This window comes from Grampus griseus, assembly GCF_964374135.1.
Source record: "Grampus griseus genome assembly, chromosome: 7".
NCBI classification, from domain to species: Eukaryota; Metazoa; Chordata; class Mammalia; order Artiodactyla; family Delphinidae; genus Grampus; species Grampus griseus.
Window position 1 is genome coordinate 66779274 of NC_139001.1, and position 23196 is coordinate 66802469.

Here is a 23196-nt window from a genome sequence, read left to right on the forward strand (position 1 = left end):
TGATTTTTTTCTTTGGCAGATACTTTATTCATCACTCAGTTTACTTATCTATTAAAAAAGTAAATGCTAAAAGGTATTAAAATTTTTATAACAATGCTTTAAATATCAAATCTATGAATTCCACAATCCCAGTGAAGTGACTCTTGGAATTTGGAACTATTTTATTTTGTTAGTCATTTAAAAAAAAATTTTTTTTAATAGCCTTTTCCAGAGGAACAGTCATCAGTTTTATTGATTTTCTAATTCAAACTTACAAAGCAAGCCAGGGACCCATAAGAAAACTCTTTCCCTTCCCTTCCAAATTATTCTTTCTCTTTTAAGCCGCTTCTCCAAATTTGACTTTGCAGAAGTTATTAACTACTCTTAAAAGGTAATACTCTTTTATTTATCAAAACAGATAAATCTGTAAAACTAGCAGGATTTTTCACATCATTGAATGATTTAATAAAGTTATTTAAAATGTGGATAAATTTAATAGAAACATAGAATTAAACATTAATCCAGCGAGAAGGGAATATGTGATTTAGGAGACTGATTTTTTTTTTTCCCCCCCCTGCCCGGTACGCGGGCCTCTCACTCTTGTGGCCTCTCCCGTTGCGGAGCACAGGCTCCGGACGTGCAGGCCCAGCGGCCATGGCTCAGGGGCCAGCCGCTCCGTGGCATGTGGGTTCTTCCCGGACCGGGGCACGAACCCGTGTCCCCTGCATCGGCAGGCGGACTCTCAACCACTGCGCCACCAGGGAAGCCCAGGAGACTGATATTTTTAATACCTGAATAAAAATTGGAAAAATGGAATAAAGCCAAGTGTAATTTTCCATTTCATTTTCAAGTGGAAAGTTACATAAATTGTACACTGGGTCTTGTTCCACCTTTCACCTTCAACTACCCGTTTGTTATCCAGAGTCCTGATTTAGAAATTTAAGCTATTTTGACCTTAGTATTGCATGTGTATGTGTATGTATATATGTGTGTGTAGAACGAAAGAATAAGCAGGCAACATATTGAGTACTGCATTTTTGCAATGTGGTTTTACCTAGATGAAATTTATTCAAGATAACCTTAATCTTGAGATTTATTCTTAAGATTATGTACAACTTTATGAATTATTGAAAGTTCATGAAAATAAAAAAGTTCAGCATTAGCAAACAATACATAGTATTGTGTATTAAATTCTCATTAAATTTAAGTCAGTTGCACTTTGCCATTTATTTGGTATTGGAAGTAGTTTTGGAGATGACCCATTGAACCATATTTAGGAGGTTGAGAGCCCTGTGACTGACCTTGGTGGGTGTCCACCTTAGATGCAGGTGGGTTTTGCCTCTTCTGAGGGGGGAAGGCATCTTGTAAGTTAGACACAGTGGCCATCGCATCATCTTCAATCCTTGAAATCACACCATTACCCTGGTTTTAAAATAATAATGGTAATGGATGTGGCTGGGGTAATAAAGGCAATTCCTCTTATGTTCCCTGAATTCAAGGTAATTTTTTTTAAAAGTCAGTAGTTTTTCCTTGTTCTTCACTGATGCTGACAGGTAACAATGGTTTCATTATCAGTACTCCTCAAAATTTCATCTTGAATATACCAGTCATCTGTTTATATTGCCATCTTCTCTACTATCAGCCTTCTGGGTTCTTTTGTTTGTTTGTTTGTTTTTAAACCTCAGGGACTTCAGTATTAGAATCACGGGTTTCCCCTCTATCCTGTCACCCATCATAATTACTTTAAACTTTTCCACATGCTACCCTGAGCTAACTTTTCTTCTGTTTCCTTGACTCTGGGAAAATACATCCATAGTGTACATCCCCTGTCCACCTGGACCGTGGTATCTTACCACTTTGAAGCTGATCCAATACTGAGATCTTAGGTTCTCTCTTTGACACAACTTTTTTGAGTCTAGCTTATCCACTTTCTCTTTCTTAATTGGATTTGTTCTTCATCCTCCTTATGAAGTCTAATTGATGATTTCTCTTCCTGTTGCTGCATTTTTCTTCATATTTGACCTGGATTCTGCATCAGTCATTTCTACCACATTTGTACTTACAAGGACCCTAGATTTTCCCCATCCTTTTGACCTTCCAGCATGTTTGCCTTCCAGGTTCCTAAACTGGAGTAATTTTCCATCAGTCAGCTTTTTGTTTCTGGGCCACCAACTGTTGTTGAATTGCTTCAGTTTTCTTATCTATAAAAAATGTTTTATAACTGAATTGTTGTTGGGATTAAATGAAATACTTATCAGTGCCTGGCACATAGTGACTTCCACCATTCTCTTCTGAGAACTGTTTTCCTTAACCCTGGGCGCTCTCCTTTCATTCCCCACCCTCAGGTTAATCTGACTAAAACATCCCTCTGTTTGTGGCACTCGCTTTGATAAAAGACTGTAGGGATGGCAATTCAACAAAGTAAGGAAGTCCAAGCTAACAAGCCTGGACACTGGGCCACCTTCTTCTCTTTTCCTCTGGAGTTAAGCAGTCTTTCCTTCACTACTCCCCTTTAAATAGCTTAAGCTTCAGCCGCATGACTCTGATTCTACAGATACTCTACTTTTTCCACCTCCACGCTTTTTTTGGAAAGCCATTCCATCTTGAGTACCTTACCAGCCACATTTTATCCAGTTAATGTAGCTCAAGTGACAGTTTTGATTTAAAGGCTCCCTGATCTCCCCAGAATGAACTATTACCTCTGACTTCCAAACTCTTCTGACACTTTATACCATTGATAGGACAATCATACATTGTCCTATGCTATAATTTCTATGTGTATCTTATCTTCTTAAATAAACCATAAGATCCATGCAGGTATCATGACTTTTCTTCTTGGTGCTTAGCACAGTTTCTTTTTTCTTTCTTTCTCCTTTTTTTTTTTTTACAGTTTCTTGCAATGTAGTATTTACCATTTAGTAAATTCAGCATATTGTCTCCCTAAATCTTATATGTTGATGGAGGTAGCAACTTAAATGGTGTGTCTTGAAGAGGCATTTGGATGGGTCCCAGTAGCTTTCCCAGAATCTCTTAAATATATTTCCTCAGGTAGAGAATAAGGCAAGAATGCCCCAAATTCTGATTGCTTTTTAAATTTTGTTTGAAAAATTTAAACAAAACTTTAAATTTTGGGGCTGAAAAACTTTTCTGAGAGTAGAATTTGTTTTATATCAGTGTTTTTACTAGGGGATTTGATTTTGAGACTTTGTTCCTAATAGTTTTATCACTCAGGAATGACTCAAGTTGTAGACACTATGACTAATTTTTTTTAATATTAAATGTTTATAATTACAAGTGGTTGTGTGATTCGGAATATTTCAGGAGTGTGATTCTGGATATCTCAGGAGTGATTCCAGATATTTTAGGAGGTGGTTCAGGATATCTTAAGAGTGTGATTTGGGGTATCTTGAAGGTTGCAGCAACTGCTGCCCCGTTATTTAAAAAAACAAAAACAAAAACCAACGTTTAACAATAACAACAAAAACAAAAATGTACAAATAGAAAAATTTATTCTATTTCTGAAAAATGTTAGCTACCTATGTGAAGACCCATGATATAGATAACTTAAATTTCTTCTGGGCTTTGTTACCATAAATGGAATAGGAAAATTTTCAACAACATGATACAGGAATTTAGTGGGGGACTACAGAAGAATCATTTTAAATAAGTTTAAGGGCATAAGGTTTTCTTAGCTAAATCAGAGTTCCATATGTTACTGTGAAGGATCTCTAATTTAATTTTTTGAGACCATCTCTTCTTAATTTGTCTAAATATTCTTTGTATCTTATATTTATTTTGATAGTATTATATATATATCTCCTTTGGAGAATAATATCAATATGAGCCTGAAATAAATATTTAGAAACTTATCATATGCTTCATTTAACTGTTCAGAAAAGTTTTGCTTCTCAAAATGTATTCTTGGGAAAGATTTTTAAAAAGATCCCCTCTCTTCTTTTTTTTTTTTTTTTTAATTAATTAATTTATTTTTGGCTGTGTTGGGTCTTCGTTTCTGTGCGAGGGCTTTCTCTAGTTGTGGCAAGTGGGGGCCACTCTTCATCGCCGTGCACGGGCCTCTCACTGTCACGGCCACTCTTGCTGCGGAGCACAGGCTCCAGACGCGCAGGCTCGGTCGGTAGTTGTGGCTCACGGGCCCAGTTGCTCCGTGGCATGTGAGATCTTCCCGGACCAGAGCTCGAACCCGTGTCCCCTGCATTGGCAGGCAGACTCTCAACCACTGCGCCACCAGGGAAGCCCTCCCCTCTCTTCTTATACAATTCATGCAGAGATATGCTCAGAATGTTTCATTTTCAAGAATGTAACATACAGCATTATTTTCAGAAGAATGCACTTGTTTGTACATTGATTTTTCACCAAAGAGCTTGTTCGGATTAAGGAACACAATAAGATTGGAGGTGGTAATAGACTTTATGCTCAGGGGCAAACTAAAAACTTGTTATCCTGAATCAGGTTAGGAGCCTTCTGCAGGCTTACCAATCTTTTGGTACCAGAGCTTAGTGATATTGCCTCTTTAGTGACCAAAAGTCACCCGATGTCTGTTATCTTGCCTTTGGGATCCTTGACTTACATTGAAGATGGCTGAGTGGCAGCCTGAAAACTCTTGGGCATTTCTGTGTGTCCTGTTATTACGAATGATTGGATTGAAGGAAGAAGTACAGGTATATGTGTATATATATCTGTGTGTGTGTGTGTGTGTGTGTGTGTGTTTGTATCTGTGTGCTGGTCAAGTAAACAACTTTTTTCACCAGGCAAAGCAGCTCTGTGCCTTATTAAAAGTGAGCATTAAAGAATAGTACTGTTAGAGGCAAGCTGCCTAGGGGCTGTGCTCCTCAGAAAGTACCACACTATGCAATAGCATAAGTGGTAGTGTCTACCAGTACTTGGGAAAAGTTAATTTTTAATGAAAATGAGTTTATAGGCTAAACTGGCATAGACACTACAGAGAAAAAGGAAGTATGTAGGTATGTTTGTACATCACTGTAGGTCCTTACCTTATAGTCAGGTGTCATTCTCACTGAATAAGTATTTTTCCTTTTTCCTCTTTCTCTGGGGACACTTTAAAAGCAGTTTTCATTTGGGAATTTGATAAAAGATTGACATTAACCCTCTTTGTTAGCCTATAGGGAGAGCATTCTATGGATATATTAGCATCCCCTCTCTCCTGTTACTTACGATATTTTATGACCTGAATACCATAAATAGGAATTTGCTTTGATATGAGCAAATCTTAGAATACCAGGAATGAAAACACAAAGAAAGCATAGAACTTGAAGTTAGAAATCTCAGGCTCTACGGTTTATTACATAACTTGCTATGTGATGTCAAGCAAGTCACCTCACATCTCTGGCCTTTAAGACCAGAGTTTTGAAGGGCACTGGGTGGGTCAGAGAACTAGCTCAGGAGAGTTTTACATGGACTACAGTGCCATCTATTGGAAAAAAGTAGACTATGAAAAACAACAAGAAATTACTGGATCAATGTGGGTCAATTTTAACTCACCCCTCTCCAAAAAAAAAAAAACAAAAAACACCAGTAATACAACGAACGGTATGGATTGCAGAAGAGTTTCAGAATTTCGTATCATTCTTATATTTATTGAAAAATGTCAAATGACAGATGTGTGATGAATACATCATATAATAGGGTAATAGATTTCAAAAACATACTGCTAAAAATCTGTTGCATGGCATAATCACATTGAACTCCATAAGGATGCTTTAAATTTTGGTTTAGATACTTTTTCAATTGTACCTGCTTAAAATAAAAGTTGGAATTTTAGCTGTTAAGTTATTTAAGTGTAACAGTCCTGCCTGAGTTTCTCCCTAGTTGGAATCCTGTACTCCAGGCTTTGGCACTCCCCCACTGCCCTGAGCCAGGCAGCACGTAAGCCTCTGTTGGCTGATCGCTCTCCTGGTTTGAGAAACAGTGACAGAATACTAACAAATGCCCTCCAAGTCCTAGGAGGGCCACCCTCATCCCTTTCCTTCCCTGGCATCTACACCTTATAACAATGACCCTTCTAATTTTACTTTTAATTTTTTATGACTATAAATGCAATGGTTGGGCCTTACAGAAAGTAGGAAAAGACAGATAAGCCAGAAAAAATACTTAAAACACCATGTCATTATTAAGGAGAAAGATTACAGTTACTAACATTGTGGTATATAACCTTTTACTCACACAGACATATACATAGACATACACCACACACACTCACAATTGTGTATCTACACATATACCTATATAGGAACCTTTTCCTCTTTTGCCAATATGACATCATACTGTACATGCTATCTTGTAACTTGCCTTTTTTTTCAGTTAATAATTTCTAACTTTCATGTCAATAACATTTTATCTTATCCTTTGCCCATATTTGAGTTGTCCCAATTGCAGTGAGATATATTTGTGGTATTTCTCTTTTTATAAGGGGTATGTATGTATGTTTAATAGGTATGTTCCTAAATCACAGTTTTTATAAAGGTAATTGTTTATAATTAGATTCAAATATAATATCCAAAATAAATGATCAAGGAGAGTTTAAAGTGGAGAATTTCAACTTTTTTTTTTTGCTTTGAGAAATATCTGTTTCTAGTATTTGATATGACCTTTTATCAATTTAATACTACCCTGATCTATTATTGTCTTCAAATTTAAATTGTGTGTTACTTTCTTCAAAATGTTTCCTATTGCATAATTCAGTAAGCACGCTCAACTTTGAGATTAGGTTTATTTGTTTTATCTCCCTGATCCACTTCATCTCATGCACACAAGCATAGTTAGCATTCCTGAACTCATTCCGAATTAGGTGGGTTAGCTTCATTCCTGAACTCATTACTAAACGAGGTGGGTTAGCTTAAGATAAATAAACATCAGTAACAATGGAAAATGTTTTAAAAGTTCCTATACTGTTATTGGTAAGTTTAATTGGGTTGTTGGTATGCATTTGTAAGGGACAGCTGGAACCAATTCAACTCAACTCAGTTTTGAGCATGTATCGAGAATGGGTAAAATACCTTATTAGATACTGGGGTAGATTTAAAGAATCATGCTAAGGCAGAATCTTACTCATTCGGGTTCAACCCCTTATCACATGCTTGAAATCCATCTAGTCATAGAAAAGACTTATCATCATCATCTTCGTTTTCCTATGACAGTCCCTGTTTGTACCTATTATCCCAGAGTAATTACTAATAGTGCCCCTCTTTCGATCTCAGGTGTCCAGATTGGATGATAAATTTCATTGCAACCCTATTGGTAAGTGACTTTGTTTAAGCACCTCTAGGGTTTGGAAATTCACCTACATAGTTGTTGGAGCTGATCTGAAAGCTCTTTGGCGAATCATGACTTTCATTTTTGATATCCAAGTGGATCTTAAAAACACAAAAATGGGAAGTCTTTTCTTATCTAGCAGGTAGTAAAACTAGGACAAGATTACCCTTAATGTGTGTCATGAATGCAGGAAGGGTCACTGGAGGATTTTAGGGGGTAATTTTGTGATGCCATCAATCTATGAAGTAAAACTGCAGCAGATAGCAGATAGCCTGTTGCAAACCATCCACCCTCTCCTGAATCCTGATTCATGGGATCATGAGGCTAAAATGTGGCTGGATTAGGAGTCAGGACATTTTGATCCTGACTGCACCCTAATTCTATTTATGCTTCTCATAATCTGTTTATGTAACTTCTCTAACGACAATTTTTTCATTCGTAAAGTGGGAGTAGCTTTTGTGGTGGTTGTGAGCTCAAATGAGATAATAGGTATGAAGTTAATGCAAGGGATCGTTTGTTTCTATAAGGAGTGGGAAATCTCATAGGGATTTCTTCCATTTCAAAGAAGAGTTTCTAAAGAGTTTTTTTTTTTTTTTAAATCGGCCCTCTAGGCAGTCATAAGAGAAAAAAATCTGTAAATAATGCAAAGCAGACTCTTAAATAATAAACCAGAATTGAAAGTAATGTGGTAGTAGAGAGGAAGAAAAGACTGTTTCTTATTTGAATGAGGAAGTAATGAACAAATTCAGCCAATCCTTTTCAACTTTTAATTATCTGGCTCGGGCTGCAGGTAGACTGCTGGCATGTGCTCCTACCTTAGCAAACAGGAGAACAAGCATCCTTCCTGTGGTGATCACGTGCTTAAACCTTTTTACCAACTGCTGTTAGGTGCATCAGCTTAGGATAATTATCCTCAAACCAAAATTGCTGTTTTTGGTAGAAGTAACTTGGCATTCAGGTGGATAATTCTAAACTACACTCAAGAGATGGTTTCGTATTCTGTGGGAGCACTTTGTGACTAGTTAATCCCCAAAAGCAGCCCCATTGCGTGCAGGGCCTGCTTAAAAGTTAATGTCCTGCCTTTATAGTGTTACAGCTCCTTTATGGTAGAGCCAGTCAGTAATTCCCACCCTCAGAATCCGCAAGGTCAGGGTCATCTCTTCTGTGCTTTTGGTGCCAAATGCTGAGCTTTCAATTAAATATTTCAAGCAATTGAACTGGTCTGAGGCTGTTTTCGGATAAGGTCTTAGCCCAACTTAATGCTTATATCCCACTTCTGTGTAAAGATGCACTGGCTTTAGACACAACAGTGCTACTAGTCAAGTTTGTTAAAAAACAAAAAGCAAAACAGCTTTCTCACCTATGTGGGTTTTTTTTAAAGCATGTGAATCTCCTTTCAACAATTTCATCTTTTTATGCATCAGACACTGAACAGAAATCTCAAATGCATATTATCTGCTATGTGTTTGAACTCATGGATATTTAAGCAAAATTACCTAAGAGATAAATAATCATTGGTTCCTATAAATTCACATTCAATGACCCTGACCTACATTGTATCAGGTCCTGGGAAGAAAGTCTGCTAAGAGGTGGTCCTGCTAGAGAGGAGTTCACATCTAGGTATAAATGGAACCCAGATAACATCTTTAGGTCATTCTGCTCTTTGAGGTCTCTGGAAGATTGGCCTGAACCCTGTTCCATAAATACCCTTTATAATATTATTGTAAATTCCCAAGGGTTTATGTTCTTGGCGCCACCTCTGGCTTGGACTTTATATCCTTTTTTTGGATTCTTATTTTCCAGTCTCTACTTTTTGAAATGTCCTTTCTCTCCTTGATTTAACCCCTCTCAAAGCTACCAGGACCATAGCAATGGTTTGCGGGTCACCAGGGAGAGGTTAGTAAGTATATCACATACCAAATAACTTAAATGAGCATTTTAGGCCTTCTATGGAGTCCTTTTAGCAACGCTGCCACTTGGTAGTGTCCCTGCAATCCTGGCCTCTTCCCATTGGCTGGCTCCTCTTTCTGTCTCTTGTGTCATCTTACCCTTTTCTTCCCGCATTCGATTTAATCCTATCACCTCCTTATGAAATATATCTGGAACCTGACTAGTCTAAGCTATCACCTTCTCTCACCTAAATTTTTGCAATAGCTTTGTAACCTCAGGCTACTGTGAATACAGCAATCAGAATATTATCCTTTAAAAATGTAAAATAGATCCCATCACTGCTCAGAACCCTTTTGTGGTTTTCTACCTCACTTCATAAAATCCCAAGTCTTCACCAGGCCTTCCAGATCTATAAGAAAATCACTCTAATATCATGTCTACTGTTTTTACCCCAGCAGGCTGGTTTCTGTTTTTCTTTAAACATGTGGAGCACACTGCTGCCTCAGGGCCTTTGCACTTGTCAACTATGCCTGGAACACTCTTTCCCCAGTATCCCATTCCATTCAGGTCTCTTTTCCAATGTCATTTTTTCAGTTAGGACATTTTCTAATCTCCTTCCTTATCTTACTTTCATCATGGCATTTATCATTATCTGGTATACTATATAATTTACTTGTTTCTTTATCCTCTTCTCTCCAGATCACTGGTTTGAAAACTATAGTATGTGTCAGAATCAGCTGGAGTGCTTGTCAAAGCACGTATTCCCGTGCCTCAACCCCAGAGTCTCCGATTCAATGATCTGGACTGGGGCTTGAGAATTTGCAATTCTAACAAGTTCCCAGCAACACTGATGCTGCTGATTTGTGAATCACACTGGAGAATCAGTGCACTAGAGCTACTCTGTCCAATACAGTGGCCACTCACCACATGTGTGTTTAAACTATTTAAATTTAAGTGAAATGAAAAATTCAGTTTGTTAGTCCACTAGCTCAATGTATTTCAGATGCTCAGTAGCTACATGCAGTGAGTGGCCACAGTATTGGACAGGACAGATACAGAGCATTTCTCTCATTGCAGAAAGTTCTGTTGGACAGCCCTGCCCTAGAACATAAACTACATGAAGATGGATTTCTTTTTGGTTCCCCTGCTTCCCCCTGCCCAGAATTATATTCTCATATTTATATAGCTGGTCTTCTTGGGCTTACTTTAGTGTAAGGAATAAGGTAGATACATAGCTTTTTTTTCCATCAGATTTTTCCCAATACCAGTTACTGAACGTTCAGTTCTTTCCCCAGAAATTTGAAATATCATTATCATAGGCAGTATTAAGTCCCCATCTGTATTTTTGTCTGTTAGAGAACTTTCTGGTCTTTTGCATTTATCTGCCTGGGAATAGGAATATTTTCCAGACAAAATTGGCTTCTGGAATTATTGAATAAAAAGTTGAACCTGTAATTATAGAATGAGAGAATAAGGTTATAAAGAAGATCTGTAACTTTTACTTGCCTTTCCAAGAGTCGTTTATTAGAAGACATTTAGGCAGTGAGTTCAAAGGTTCTAGTCAGCATGCAACGTTTTGGCTACAAAAAAAGTATAGTATAGTATACTATATATACTATAGTGTGCAAAGATTATAGATGACCATATTGACTAAAGGAATAGGCCATAATTATAATATTCTTGGCCCATTATCCATCACCTTTATTAAATTAGAAAATTTATATATCACAGATAGAAATACAGTAATTCATTAAGGCATATCAGAAGGTTTAAATAAGGGTGTCAAATTGTTATTATCTTTAAAAATTTTTTAAGTATCTTTTTCCTTAAAGGTTTATATGTTTGTACATAAAGGGATGAAAAAATTGTAGCACAAAAATAGGGATTAACAAAACAAAACTTTAAACTAATCACTATTTTTGTCTTGTTAACTTTTAGTGTATATTTCCGGCAGAGACTCTAAAGAACTGTACATTTAAGAAAGTAAAAGATGTTTGAAGTGTAAAGTTTAGACTTTTTCCATGAATTAGTTGGCACATTTATATATAGAGAGAAAGAGAAATATAATCTGAACGTAGCACCATTTACTCGTAGACCACAGTGGACAGCTCTCCATTTAGTTGGCAGTGAAAATTCTCTCCTCTTCCAGCTTAACTGTATTTGTAATTATATTGTATTTTTCTAGGCATTACCTAATCCTTCTTAAGTTTATTTACTATCAGGGAAAGAAGTACCATTTTCCAAATCTAGAATCGGTACGGGGAATCAAATTGCTATCATAGCGTACTATGTTACGAAAAAATGAGCTTCAACAATACCATTATGCTAGTTTTTCTCTCAATGAAATTAAATATGTACTATCCAAAGCCAAAATTTGGGAAATTATAGAAAATTTATGTATGAACATACTAGATAGCTCAAGAGAAGGACATAAAACTCCTAAATATTACTGTGCAAGCATTTAATAAAGATATGGGAAATGTATTTTGGGTATTGAAACATATTCCAGAGAACATTTTTTTTACTGAGGGACTTAGTCTTTTATTTATTTATTTTTCTTGGTGTATGTATAATGGGTACAACTTGTATGTGGGAGAGAGAAGGGAGGTGAGTGTACTCTTATGAAACATACCTCTTTTTCCCAAATCAACTGGAATGGCTTAAGAATGGGCAACGACCGTAGAAGGTGAGGGTGAGGTAGGGTCTGAATCCAGGGGATGGTTTGAAAATCTATATAAAGTGTTTGACCTCAAGACCACACAGTGCCAGACAACTAATCCTTCCCCAGCAGGACACTGCCTGTCTGAATGTTGAACCAGAGAGGCTACCTACCTGGGAGTTCCACTTAGGAGACTGGGAATGAGGTGCATATGAAAACAGATTACTAAATTAAAAATAGCATGCTGAACAGTGAGATTTTTAGCCTCATTTCCCTGTCAACTTTCTAAAAAACTGGTAGCTGGGTTCATATATCTACTCAAGAAATTGGAGAATTATTTTTTATTGATAGTTATACCTCCCATTGGAAAAAAAAAATAGCTGGCCGCCTGATTACCCTCAAATGAAGCCCATCAACCTATATACCTCAGTTCATGAAAATAGGACTTTTACACAGTGTTTTAGTGCCTCCGTCTTAAATACAATCTAATAGCTTAGGATCTCCAGATGTTTGAGGAAAGCACATAATACAAAAGATTTTTTGGCATGCTTTCCTTAAAGGCTGACAGTTAAGAAAGAATTGGAGCAGAAACTAACACCCCATTGTAAAGCAATTATACTACAATAAAGATGTTAAAAAAAAAGAAAAGAAAAAGAATTGGAGACCACACTGTTCTGTTGATGCTGTGAATGGAAACAAAAGTCTGTGTCAACAGTTGGAGTCTGTGGAAAGGGAAGCAAAAAATTAAGTGTCTCTGAATCTCAGGTTGGATTAACAATTCCCTATAGAGATAGGTTATGTATTACCATTAGTGTTTAACACTTAATCACTATTTAAAATTATCTCATACATTTACTTGGTTATTTTTTCATTGTCTAGCACAAGAGTCCATAAACTTTTTCTGTCAAGACCCAGATAGTAAAAATATTAGGTTTTGTGGGCCGTAAAGTTTCAGTCACATCTACTCAAATCTGCCGTTGTAACACAAAAGTAGCCCTAGATATTATGTAAACAAATGAGCACAGCTGTGTGCCAGTAAACCTTTATTTACAAAAAACAGGCTGTGGGCCCACTTTGACCTGCAGACTGTAGTTTGCTGACATTTGGTCTAGTCCATCTAGCAGAGTATTAGATCTATGAGAGAAGGTATGCCATAACAGTTGTACCGTGTCTCCAGTGCCTAGAAAATATTAAATGCTGTTTGAATGAATTAAGAAATCTATACGACACTCTTCTTTAGGATTTGTGGGCTTCCTCGTGTAGATTCTTTCTATGCTTTCCAAAGCCCAAAGGGTGAGAATACTTTATGCTTATGAGAACCAGTTTATAAGCTAAAGATTGCTCATATTCCAAATGACATTGTAAAGGAGCATCGGATAAGGAAGGGCTTTCCCTTCTACTGAAATCTATGATATGAAGACAAGTTGGCAGATAAAATATACAAAATTTTTAAACCAACACAAGGATCCAAGCTCTCTTGAATACTATTCAGAAGTTTTAAACTATTATAATTTTGTCTGCTTAAATATCTTGTAGTTAGATTTTTAAGCTGCTTTCACAAATAGTATTTTGCAGCCTTGTTTTATCTACTGAGGACAAGAGGCCCTAGGAAAAATGCTTGAAACAATAAATGTAACAGTTAATGAAATTGTTCTATGATCAGCATTACTCTTGTTTTACAGTAAACCTATGATGGATTTGTTGATATTCCTCTGTGCACAGTATCACTTAAATCCATCAAGTCACACAATTGATCTGCTGTCAGCTGAAAAGAACCCCATTAAATTTAAGCCAAACACACCAATAGGAATGTTGGAGGTAGAAAAAGTAATTTTAAAGCCAAAAATTTTGGATAAGAAAAAACCTACACCTATAATACCAGAGGTAAGATTTTCACTGTAAATTTTGGTGTCTTACAGCTAAAATACTAAGTTGATTTTTTTAGTCATTATCTGCAGCTCATTGCAAATGAAACAAAATTGCCTTTCCTGGTCAGATTCGACGTAAACATGGCTATTGTGTTTTCCTGGGCTACTTTGTTTACAATTCACTTAGTTGTTTATCCTTGGATTAACTAGAATTTGGGGAATACTTCAGATTTTAGAGGCTCTAAAGTGATCTATATGATAGTATCAGAATCTGACAATTATGACTATATTTTAAGCTACTCTTTTAAAAAGTTTATATTAAAAAAAGGTTTTATACTCTTTTAATACAAATTCCTTTAAGAATTTATTAAAATAATTTTTTGGCTTCTCTGTACTTGGTAAGCCGTAGTTGTAATTTATTTAAATTATTGTTAATTTGAGCTACATGATGGCTCAGTTTTCTGTGATGTATGAATTTTAAGCATAAATTTTTAACCACAGTGATTCTAATATCATCAATTCTCCTTTATTTATAAAATTGTTCTTTTTCTGTAAGCAACAGGGGTAGAAGTTTATGGGTTTCTAGAAATACTCTTTCATTAGGAATGATATTAACCATTTTTAACTTCACAAAATATATAAAGGTTTACATATTAAATTAGTAGTTCATTTACATATGACTTGAGTAATACATTCTCATATTTTCTTCAAAAAATTAACTTTTTTGGACAATACTAAAACATTTGCTTTCTATAAAATATGAATATTAAATATTCACCAGGATATTGGGCTATTTTCTAGCAAGATATACATGCTACTTATCTAAATGGAAATAGTATTATTTATGCTATAACATGGGACTATATATGGTATTTTAGTTTTATGAATACATGTTAAACTTTGAAGATCTGCAATCTGTAGGTTTCACTTAAGATGGTCACGTTTCTAAATTCCATTTACATATAGAATTTAATTCAGTTACATTAAAATGTGGAGATGCTTAAAATCTTCTCAATAATTTTGAATTAGCAGTATTAAATATTTAAATGAGGACTATTATAATATTCTTTACTAATATATTAAAATTAACCAAAGTAGTAATAATAATAGTGACAACAACAATAGGTAGTCACAATAGTTACTGTTTACTTATTGATAATTTACAATGTGCCAGACACTGTGTTAAGCTCTTTATAATGGATTAACTCGTTTATCTTACCTCAAATAAGAGAAGTTCAAAAATGTTAATGTCTTAATTAAAATATCCCTGTTTTTTTCATTGAGACAACTGACCATTAGAAAGATAAATATTTCTCAACTAAAAAAAATAGAATAAAACATATATAATTCTATTATTATGTATGTTTGCTAATTTTGTTTTTTTTGTTGTTTTTTTTGTTGTTTTTGGGGGGGGTTCGCGGGCCTCTCACTGTTTTGGCCTCTCCTGTTGCGGAGCACAGGCTCCGGACGCGCAGGCTCAGCGGCCATGGCTCACGGGCCCAGCCGCTCCGCGGCATGTGGGATCTTCCCGGACCGGGGCACGAACCCGTGTCCCCTCCATCGGCAGGCGGACTCTCAACCACTGCACCACCAGGGAAGCCCTGTTTGCTAATTATAAAGTAAATATTATATGGAATAAAGCAAAAACATCTGTAGGACTAGATATGAGGCTTTTATGTTTCTTTTTGGATTTAAATCTACTTAATACTTTACAAGAGTTATGAATTTAATCTATATTACTTAATAAGCAAACTATTTCTAAGAATCTGGTTTGGATTTAGGAAGTAACATTAATCAAAAAGAAAATTTGACAACAAAGTAGAAAAACACTGTTTATCATACCACTATATAATTGTAGATTATCTCATTGTTCTAGATGTCATTGTAGAAAGTTTGTTTCAGTAAATCATGGTATAACTCTGGCTTTAATCTGTGTTTCAGAAAACTGTGAGAGTAGTGATCAATTTTAAGAAAACGCAGAAGACGATAGTGAGAGTTAGCCCACATGCACCACTTGAAGAACTTGCCCCTGTTATATGCAGCAAATGTGAGTTTGATCCATTACATACACTATTATTGAAGGACTATCAGTCTCAGGAGTCCCTCGACTTGACAAAATCTCTTAACGAGCTGGGACTAAGAGAATTATATGCCATGGATGTCAGCAGAGGTAAGTAGACTTTTCATGTTATTCATTTGGTGCATATATGTGCATGTTTTGTGTTTATGTGTAAGTGTTCTCAAGTTCATAATGGCACGTTAATGGATCCTGTAGTAAAGTCAATACATGTCACTGGCAATAAGAAGAGAAAACTAAATGTAGTAAAATTTAACTTGAGTTCAGTTATTCAAATTGGAATAAAAACACGTCTTTCTTAGCTGTCATCCACATCTTACACCTTTCCATCTACCTATGAATATTTGGGCTGTAATTTAACTTAATTCTTTGTGGTTTTAAGATTTAAACAGAAAATTAAAGTTTACATGTAAAGTCGTTGTTCTAAAGAAGTGTGAATTACAATAGACTCACCATGGATTTGTCTGAGTCTTAATTATCTTTCAAATTTGGGAGTTTCTTGACAAATTTTTTTCTAAGTTCAGCACCGAAAATCAACTGGCTTATAAAATGAATCAGTCTACTTACAAAAATCTTCTAAATAGGAATAGCTTAGAGTGTAAATCTATAGAAATAATGTATTAAAATTTGGAGATTTTAGATAATGTTGGTTTCTATGATGTCTGATAGGTAAATGAAAGTTTATTCAACACAAATCTGTTTTATTAGGAGAAATAAAAGTTTAGTGAAGAATGATTACTTACATCCGCTGTGTATAGAGAACTTCAAACTTTATCCTGAGATTGTGGCTTTAAATAATCCATAAATGACTATTTCAACTCAGTGATGTTTTATACTTGAACAAACATTATCTTTTCAGCCAATTTACCCTCTTTTACCCCCTCCTTCTGTAGCCACTTCTGTTACTGCCTTCAATAAGTCATCTTTCCAAGGTAAGACACATGAATCAGTAGAAACAGATTATAATATGAAATCTCTATTTCTATTGGGTAAATTGAAAACAAGATTATAATATGAAATCTCTATTTCTATTGGGTAAATTGAAAACAAGCTGCTAATTTTACCTGTTTTCTTATCATTACTAATATGTATATTCTGTAAAAGGTTTTAATTTAGAAAGTCTTTGGGTTTTATTTCCTGAAAAATAGTTTAAAGCCCCCTACCTTGATTTCTGAATTTAATTTCAGTAATTACATTTCAATAATTGTTTGAAAATTAATATCGTCTTAAGAATAACAAAAACATATTTTTGACTCTCAGACAGAAAATGATGTTGCTACGATCTTTATTGTGTACATATACTGATAACTTGGTGGTTCCATGGAAGAGTTTCAGATTATTTCTTTTGAAACAGTTATTCAGAATTATAAGGGTATATTCATCATAGGAAATGTTTGCAACCATTAAATTGTTTGTGAATATTTTGTAATAACATGGAAAGTGCTTATGCTAAAATCAGCTTTTAAAGCTTTTTAAATGTTTAATACAGTACGTTTAAAAAAAAGCTTTTACATGAAATTTCTGAAAAGAAATACAAAAAAAATTTAAGAGTTGATACCTTTAGGTGGTAGGGCTATGAGTGAATTTTTTTCATCCTCCTTTTCTTTATTTTTTTTAAAGTTTATTTTATTTTTAAAAATTTTTGATTTACAAGGTTGTGTTAGTTTCAGGTGTACAGCAAAGTGAATAAGTTATACATATATCCACTCTTTTTTAGATTCTTTTCCCATATAGGTCATTACAGAGTATTGAGTAGAGTTCCCTGTGCTATACAGTAGGTCTATTTTATATATATCTTTCTTTTCTTTATATTATAGAATTTTTTAATGGAAATGTATTACTTTCATAGAGGAAAGCTTTATTAAAAATTAGCCATTAATAATAAAGTCTGGAAATCTGTTTCCCCATTAAAATGGATAGGCTCAGATAATTGATTACTATAATAATTACCCCCTACTAAAAAAAACAATAAAGTGTACACATTATACATTATTGGATTATTGGAATCTTCTTTCTTTACCACTTCCAATTTTTTTTATAACACAATGAGCCTCGCAATTCCAAGAATTAAGCCCACATCAGTAATAGTGTGATTATTTTTAGCGGCTGTCATGAAGACTAGCCTAATCAAAGGAGTTGAAAATTCTTATGTTTGTAAAGTATATACCGGCTAATAATCAGAAGATAGGCATGTTAATCCTGACACTACATTAGCTTTCAAGCTCATTGGCAAACTGATAGGGCAAATGCTTTATTTGTGTGGATCTCACCTTCCACTTCTATAATAATCTAGAGGTAGGAAAAAGTGTCCTCTGGTTCTTCCAGCAACAGCATTCTGTTACTTGTACTTGGCTTTTGCTTCTAACTTTGCCCGTCTCTACATACATAACCGAAAGCAAATTCCATAATCTTGTTGGCCTCAGTTTGAAGGTGTTGAATGCATTGATTTCTAATATCCCCTCCAGCTAAAAGAAAGTATGTGGTTTATGCAGAGTATTAAATGTTGTGAACATAATCTTAAGAGACTGTAACAGGAAAACGTAAAAAAACTCCTTTTACAGTGTCAAAATCTACAGAGTCAATCCAAATGTTGTAAATGGTCCTGCCTCCTTATTTTGTCCGATATTATCAGAAGGCTTAGAACTTTGTGTGCAATTATTTACAGCCTCTCTTTGGGAAATAGGAAACTACAGTATTTGAGTTGCTTTTCTAAGTAAGCTCAACTCCTTGTCTTAGTGTTTAACTCTGACTTGTAGTGATCCCTGAAAGTGAGCTTTAGGTGAAGACTTAGGAGTGAACCAGAGTAGAGAATGCCCAGATGCCTGGAAATTGCTTTACCAAAAATAACTACATGAGTACTCTGGTTATAGTTATTGTACTGCACCACCATGTGAACTTTCTGTTTACTGTTCCAACTAAATTTAATTGTATGTCTACATTCAATTAGTGGAGGAGTCTATCTTAAAATGAAATAGTAGCATTTCTTAAAAAAAAAAAGTCAGAGGTATTACACATCATCTTTAAATGGATACTGGATTCAGTTCTATTTAATGTCTGTTTTTCTTGGTGCAAGTTATTCAGACTTTCTAGTCACCATCACTAAGGCCTCAGATGTGTAATGAGATAGTACCATCTACTTCCAATTCTTTACATTCCCTAACTTATAAAAAGAAATCAGAATAATAACTTGTGACACCTACCTCATAGGATTGTTCTAAAGAGTGAGTTAGGCTTGTGAAAAAATCTTTAACCACGAAGTGCTGTCCACATGTCTATTACTATTAATTGTTAGCATTGTCAGCATTGTATAGCATGCATAGTGCTTATTTAATATTTGAAGCGTCAGATTTATGAAGTTTTAATCTGTGAAATATAGTTCTCCTTTAGTGTCTTATTGAGGAAAATTGCATTAATGTATTTATTGGTGTTAACTATGTTTGCTTCCATGGAATAACTCCTACTTTGTCATAATTTATTTAATTTTTTAAACATTTCCTTTAAATAAAAAGACTATACATTTACTCCTGAGAAAGGGCTATGTATTTGAGACTTTACATTGAGCTGTAAGTTCTGCTACAGATATATCCCACAAATGTCAATATACAGTACTTTGTCTCCAGTGTCACTGAAATTATACTGTGGTTTACCATAAAACCCATATGTGTTTCATAGGAGAAATCTTTTCAAAATTTATAAATCCCTACTCCTGTGTGTCTCTCTCTCTTTAAAATTTGCAACTTATCTGTTGAAGAAACCAGGTCATTTGTCTTATGGTGTTTCCCACATTCAGAATTTTGCTGATTGCATCCTGTGGTGCCACTTAACATGTTTCTTTATCCTCTGCTTCCTGTAAATTGATTGTTAAATTTAGAGACTTGATCAGATTTGGGTAAGATATTTTTGGTAAGAATATTTCATGGATGGTATTGTGTATTTCCATTAACAGACCTGTAGTAACAAGTTATCTTTTTTTGATGTTAGCCATCAATAATCTTTGCTTATGTCTTTTTTTTAACTGTAGTTGATTTACAATGTTGTGTTAATATCTGCTGTACAGCAAAGTGATTCAGTTATACGTATACATACATTCTTTTTTATATTCTTTTCCATTATGGTTTATCACAAGATATTAAATATAGTTCCCTGTGCTATACAGTAGGACCTTGTTTTTTATCCATTTTATATATAATAGTTTGCATCTACTGACTCCAAACTCCCAGTCCATCCCTCCCCCTCCCCACCCCCATCTTAGCAACCACAAGTCTGTTCTCTATGTCTGTGAGGCTGCTTCTGTTTCATAGGTGGATTCATTTGTGTCATATTTTAGATTCCACATATAAGTGATATCATATGGTATTTGTCTCTTTCTTCCTCACTTACTTCACTTAGTATTATAATCTCTAGGTCCATCCATGTTGCTGCAAATGGCATTGTTTCATTCTTTTTATGGTCGAGTAGTATTCCATTGTATATATGTACCACATCATCTTTATCCGTTCATCTGTTGATGGACATTTAAGATGTTTGCATCTTTTGGATATTGTGAATAGTGCTGCTGAGAACATCAGTGCCAATGTCTTGGTTAATTAGGAGTTAGAAAATGAATATAATCTGTTACAAATATTCCTTTAATTATCAGTTGAGATATTTCTAAAAAAGAAGATTTCCCTATGTCAGCTATTTGTCTACCTAGATAGAGTTCATGCAGAAAAGAGAGGATAAAAGTGTGATTCTTTCCCTTAATCAATTTTTAAAACAATGGACAGTGAGAATCAGGGTTTTTTTTTTAGTATCATTATGAATTCATGAAATTAAACATATGTGCTATGTTTTAATTTATTGAGATACTCTTATGATGCCCAAATTGTTCTGACTTTGGCCAGGAGAAACCATATCACGTTGGCTCCTGAGATGGTCCCTTTTAGTGGGAAATGGTATTTAGAGATAGTCTGGGCAAGGGTGACTCAGCACTACTGGGTTTGTCATTGTTTTTCGCCCTTTCAGTTGACATTAGGAAACACTTTTTAGAAAATGAAATATTACCTATACAACTTTGAGGTTTGACGTTTGCCATTCTGCTTAAATTGTGGTTTAATTTCGGCATTATTGACATTTTGGGCCAGATAATTCTTTGTTCCGGGGGGCTGTCTTGTGCATTGTAGTTTGTTTAGCAGCATCACTAGCCTGTACCCAGTATATGCCAGTAGCACATTCTCTTCACCCTTCCCCCAGTTGTGACAACCGAAATTGTCCCTAGGTTTTGTTAAACGTCTTTGGCGGGATGTGCGTGTGTGTGCGCGCAAAATCACCACCAGTTCAGAACCACTGTATTAAAGAAATAAAGTTTTTAAAACATTTAACAGAGTGCTGAGTAATTATAATGAATCATGTTTTGGAGAATTAAATATTTCAGAATAGTTTAGCTCTGAGACAAAATATATAATTCAAAATCAACAAAGGGACAAACTGTATGATAGCAACTTCATATCTCATTTAATTCGAAGTGTCCTTTTTACTTCTGAAATGTTGGTAGTTATGGATAAAACACAGACTCTTGAGTCGCTTCAGTTTCCTCTGCTGTGGAACAGGAACAATAATACTAAATTTGCTTGTTGCTTTGAGAATTAATTAAAATATGAAGTGCTGAGCAGAGTGCGTGGTTCATAGTAGAGCATAATTAGTAGCTTTTATCATTAGATAAAGTTATCAAGGGAAAGTAATTGAGGGATAGTTCACCTCGGAGGTGAACATATAACCCCTCAAGCAAAAGTAAGGTGCTTTTCTTCTATTTTAGAGACCTGCCACATATCACAAAACCTAGACCTTATGAAGGATAAAGAAAATAAAGGGTTTTTCAGCCTTTTTCAACGCAGTAAGAAAAAGCGGGAGCAAGTACGTATTTTCTTATGTAGCATTTTGTAAGATTCTTCTACTCTGTTTTTAAGTGCACGTGCTTTTCGTCTTGGAATTACCTGTAGATTTTGCTTTTTCATTCTTTATTAGACCGCCAGTGCCCCTGCAACTCCTCTAGTAAGTAAGCATCGTTCAGCTTTTACGAGGAGCAATACCATGACCAAACAGTATATTTCAAACACGCTGCCATCGGATGCACCCAAGAAGAGGCGTGCTCCACTGCCTCCAATGCCAGGGTCTCAGAGAGCCCCCCAGGACCTTGCTCACATCCAGGAGAGGCCAGCTTCTTGTGTGGTGAAATCCACAAGTCTGGATGAAACAGAGGAGGTACGTAAATTTGTTTTGTTTTTTATTTTTAGGATGGGGCAGGGGACCATCCATTTTTCCTCTTAACTAACTTGTCCTTTCCCACATAGGCTGCTAACAGTAACAGTTACTAATCTGTAATAAGATGAATAACTAGTTACTAATAACATTGGTACTGTGAAGAGATTCTATATGTAGAGTTCTGCAATGCAGTAAAGAATAAATATGTCAGTTTTAAGTAGCTTTTATATACAAGCAAATAAATCATCCATAAACCTTAAAGCCGTGGTTTATTAAGGCCCAACTGGAGGTTCTTGCATGATGCATGTATTAGGAATGGAAATACTTTTTTTTTTCTTTTTTTTTTTTTTCTGTACGCGGGCCTCTCACTGTTGTGGCCTCTCCCGCTGCGGAGCACAGGCTCCGGACGCGCAGGCTCAGCGGCCATGGCTCACGGGCCCAGCCGCTCCGCGGAATGTGGGATCTTCCCGGACCGGGGCACGAACCTGTGTCCCCTGCATCGGCAGGCGGACTCTCAACCACTGCGCCACCAGGGAAGCCTGAAATACATATTTTTGAACACTTTTTTTTTTTTTAAACAGCAACAAATTTTTATGTTGCATTCGTGGGTTTCTAACTAGATATAGTCAGGTCTTGACCAGACTCTGAGATTCTCAGGGGAGAAATCCTTGTGTCTGCCTGATACATAAATACTCTATAATAAAAAAGAGTCTTTATATAGCATATATTGTAGTTACTATCATACACTTTTATGTTCAAGGCACTGTTCTAGGTGTACCTTTTTCTTAAACATTCTCACTATTGCTCTCTTAAATCCCAAATTTTCCTGCAGCATGCTGTTTTGTAGAAATCCATTTGCGAACAAGTTTTCATGCCTATGAAGTCTGTACATTCCTTGCTTTATTCAGGTGAATTACAAGCGAAGTTTTAAGTAAATGTGATTGAACATGAGACCATACATTTTGTTGCTTGTAATCAAATGATTTAAGTAACTGTGAGAGCAAATTTTATTTTGAGGTATTTGAGAAACCGAGAAGTTTTCTTGTATCTAGTTGAAGGGTTTTATTTCCCCCTTGGAAGCTTAGTAAATTCAATGCTCAAGTAAATGAACACTTCTCAACCAACTAATAAACATTTCTGTACTTCCTTAACCTTAGAAAAATTTTAACTATAGTTTTTAATTGTAATTGATA

General features: G+C 35.4%; 1 protein-coding gene across 4 annotated transcripts in view; it reads left to right on the forward strand.

Annotated features, from left to right (window-relative positions):
- The window catches only part of COBLL1 (cordon-bleu WH2 repeat protein like 1), a 160206-nt gene that overhangs the window by 97155 nt on the left and 39855 nt on the right, over positions 1–23196 (forward strand). For 3 of the 4 annotated variants that reach the window (XM_082658538.1, XM_082658539.1, XM_082658540.1), the window contains exons 3-7: positions 13501–13702; positions 15628–15856; positions 16657–16695; positions 21558–21655; positions 21767–22003. In XM_082658538.1, coding sequence (XP_082514664.1) covers positions 13501–13702; positions 15628–15856; positions 16657–16695; positions 21558–21655; positions 21767–22003 — 805 coding nt within the window. Of the gene's footprint in view, positions 1–7214; positions 7255–13500; positions 13703–15627; positions 15857–16656; positions 16696–21557; positions 21656–21766; positions 22004–23196 lie in introns of all 4 variants that reach the window. The other variant, XM_082658541.1, reaches the window with a different exon arrangement.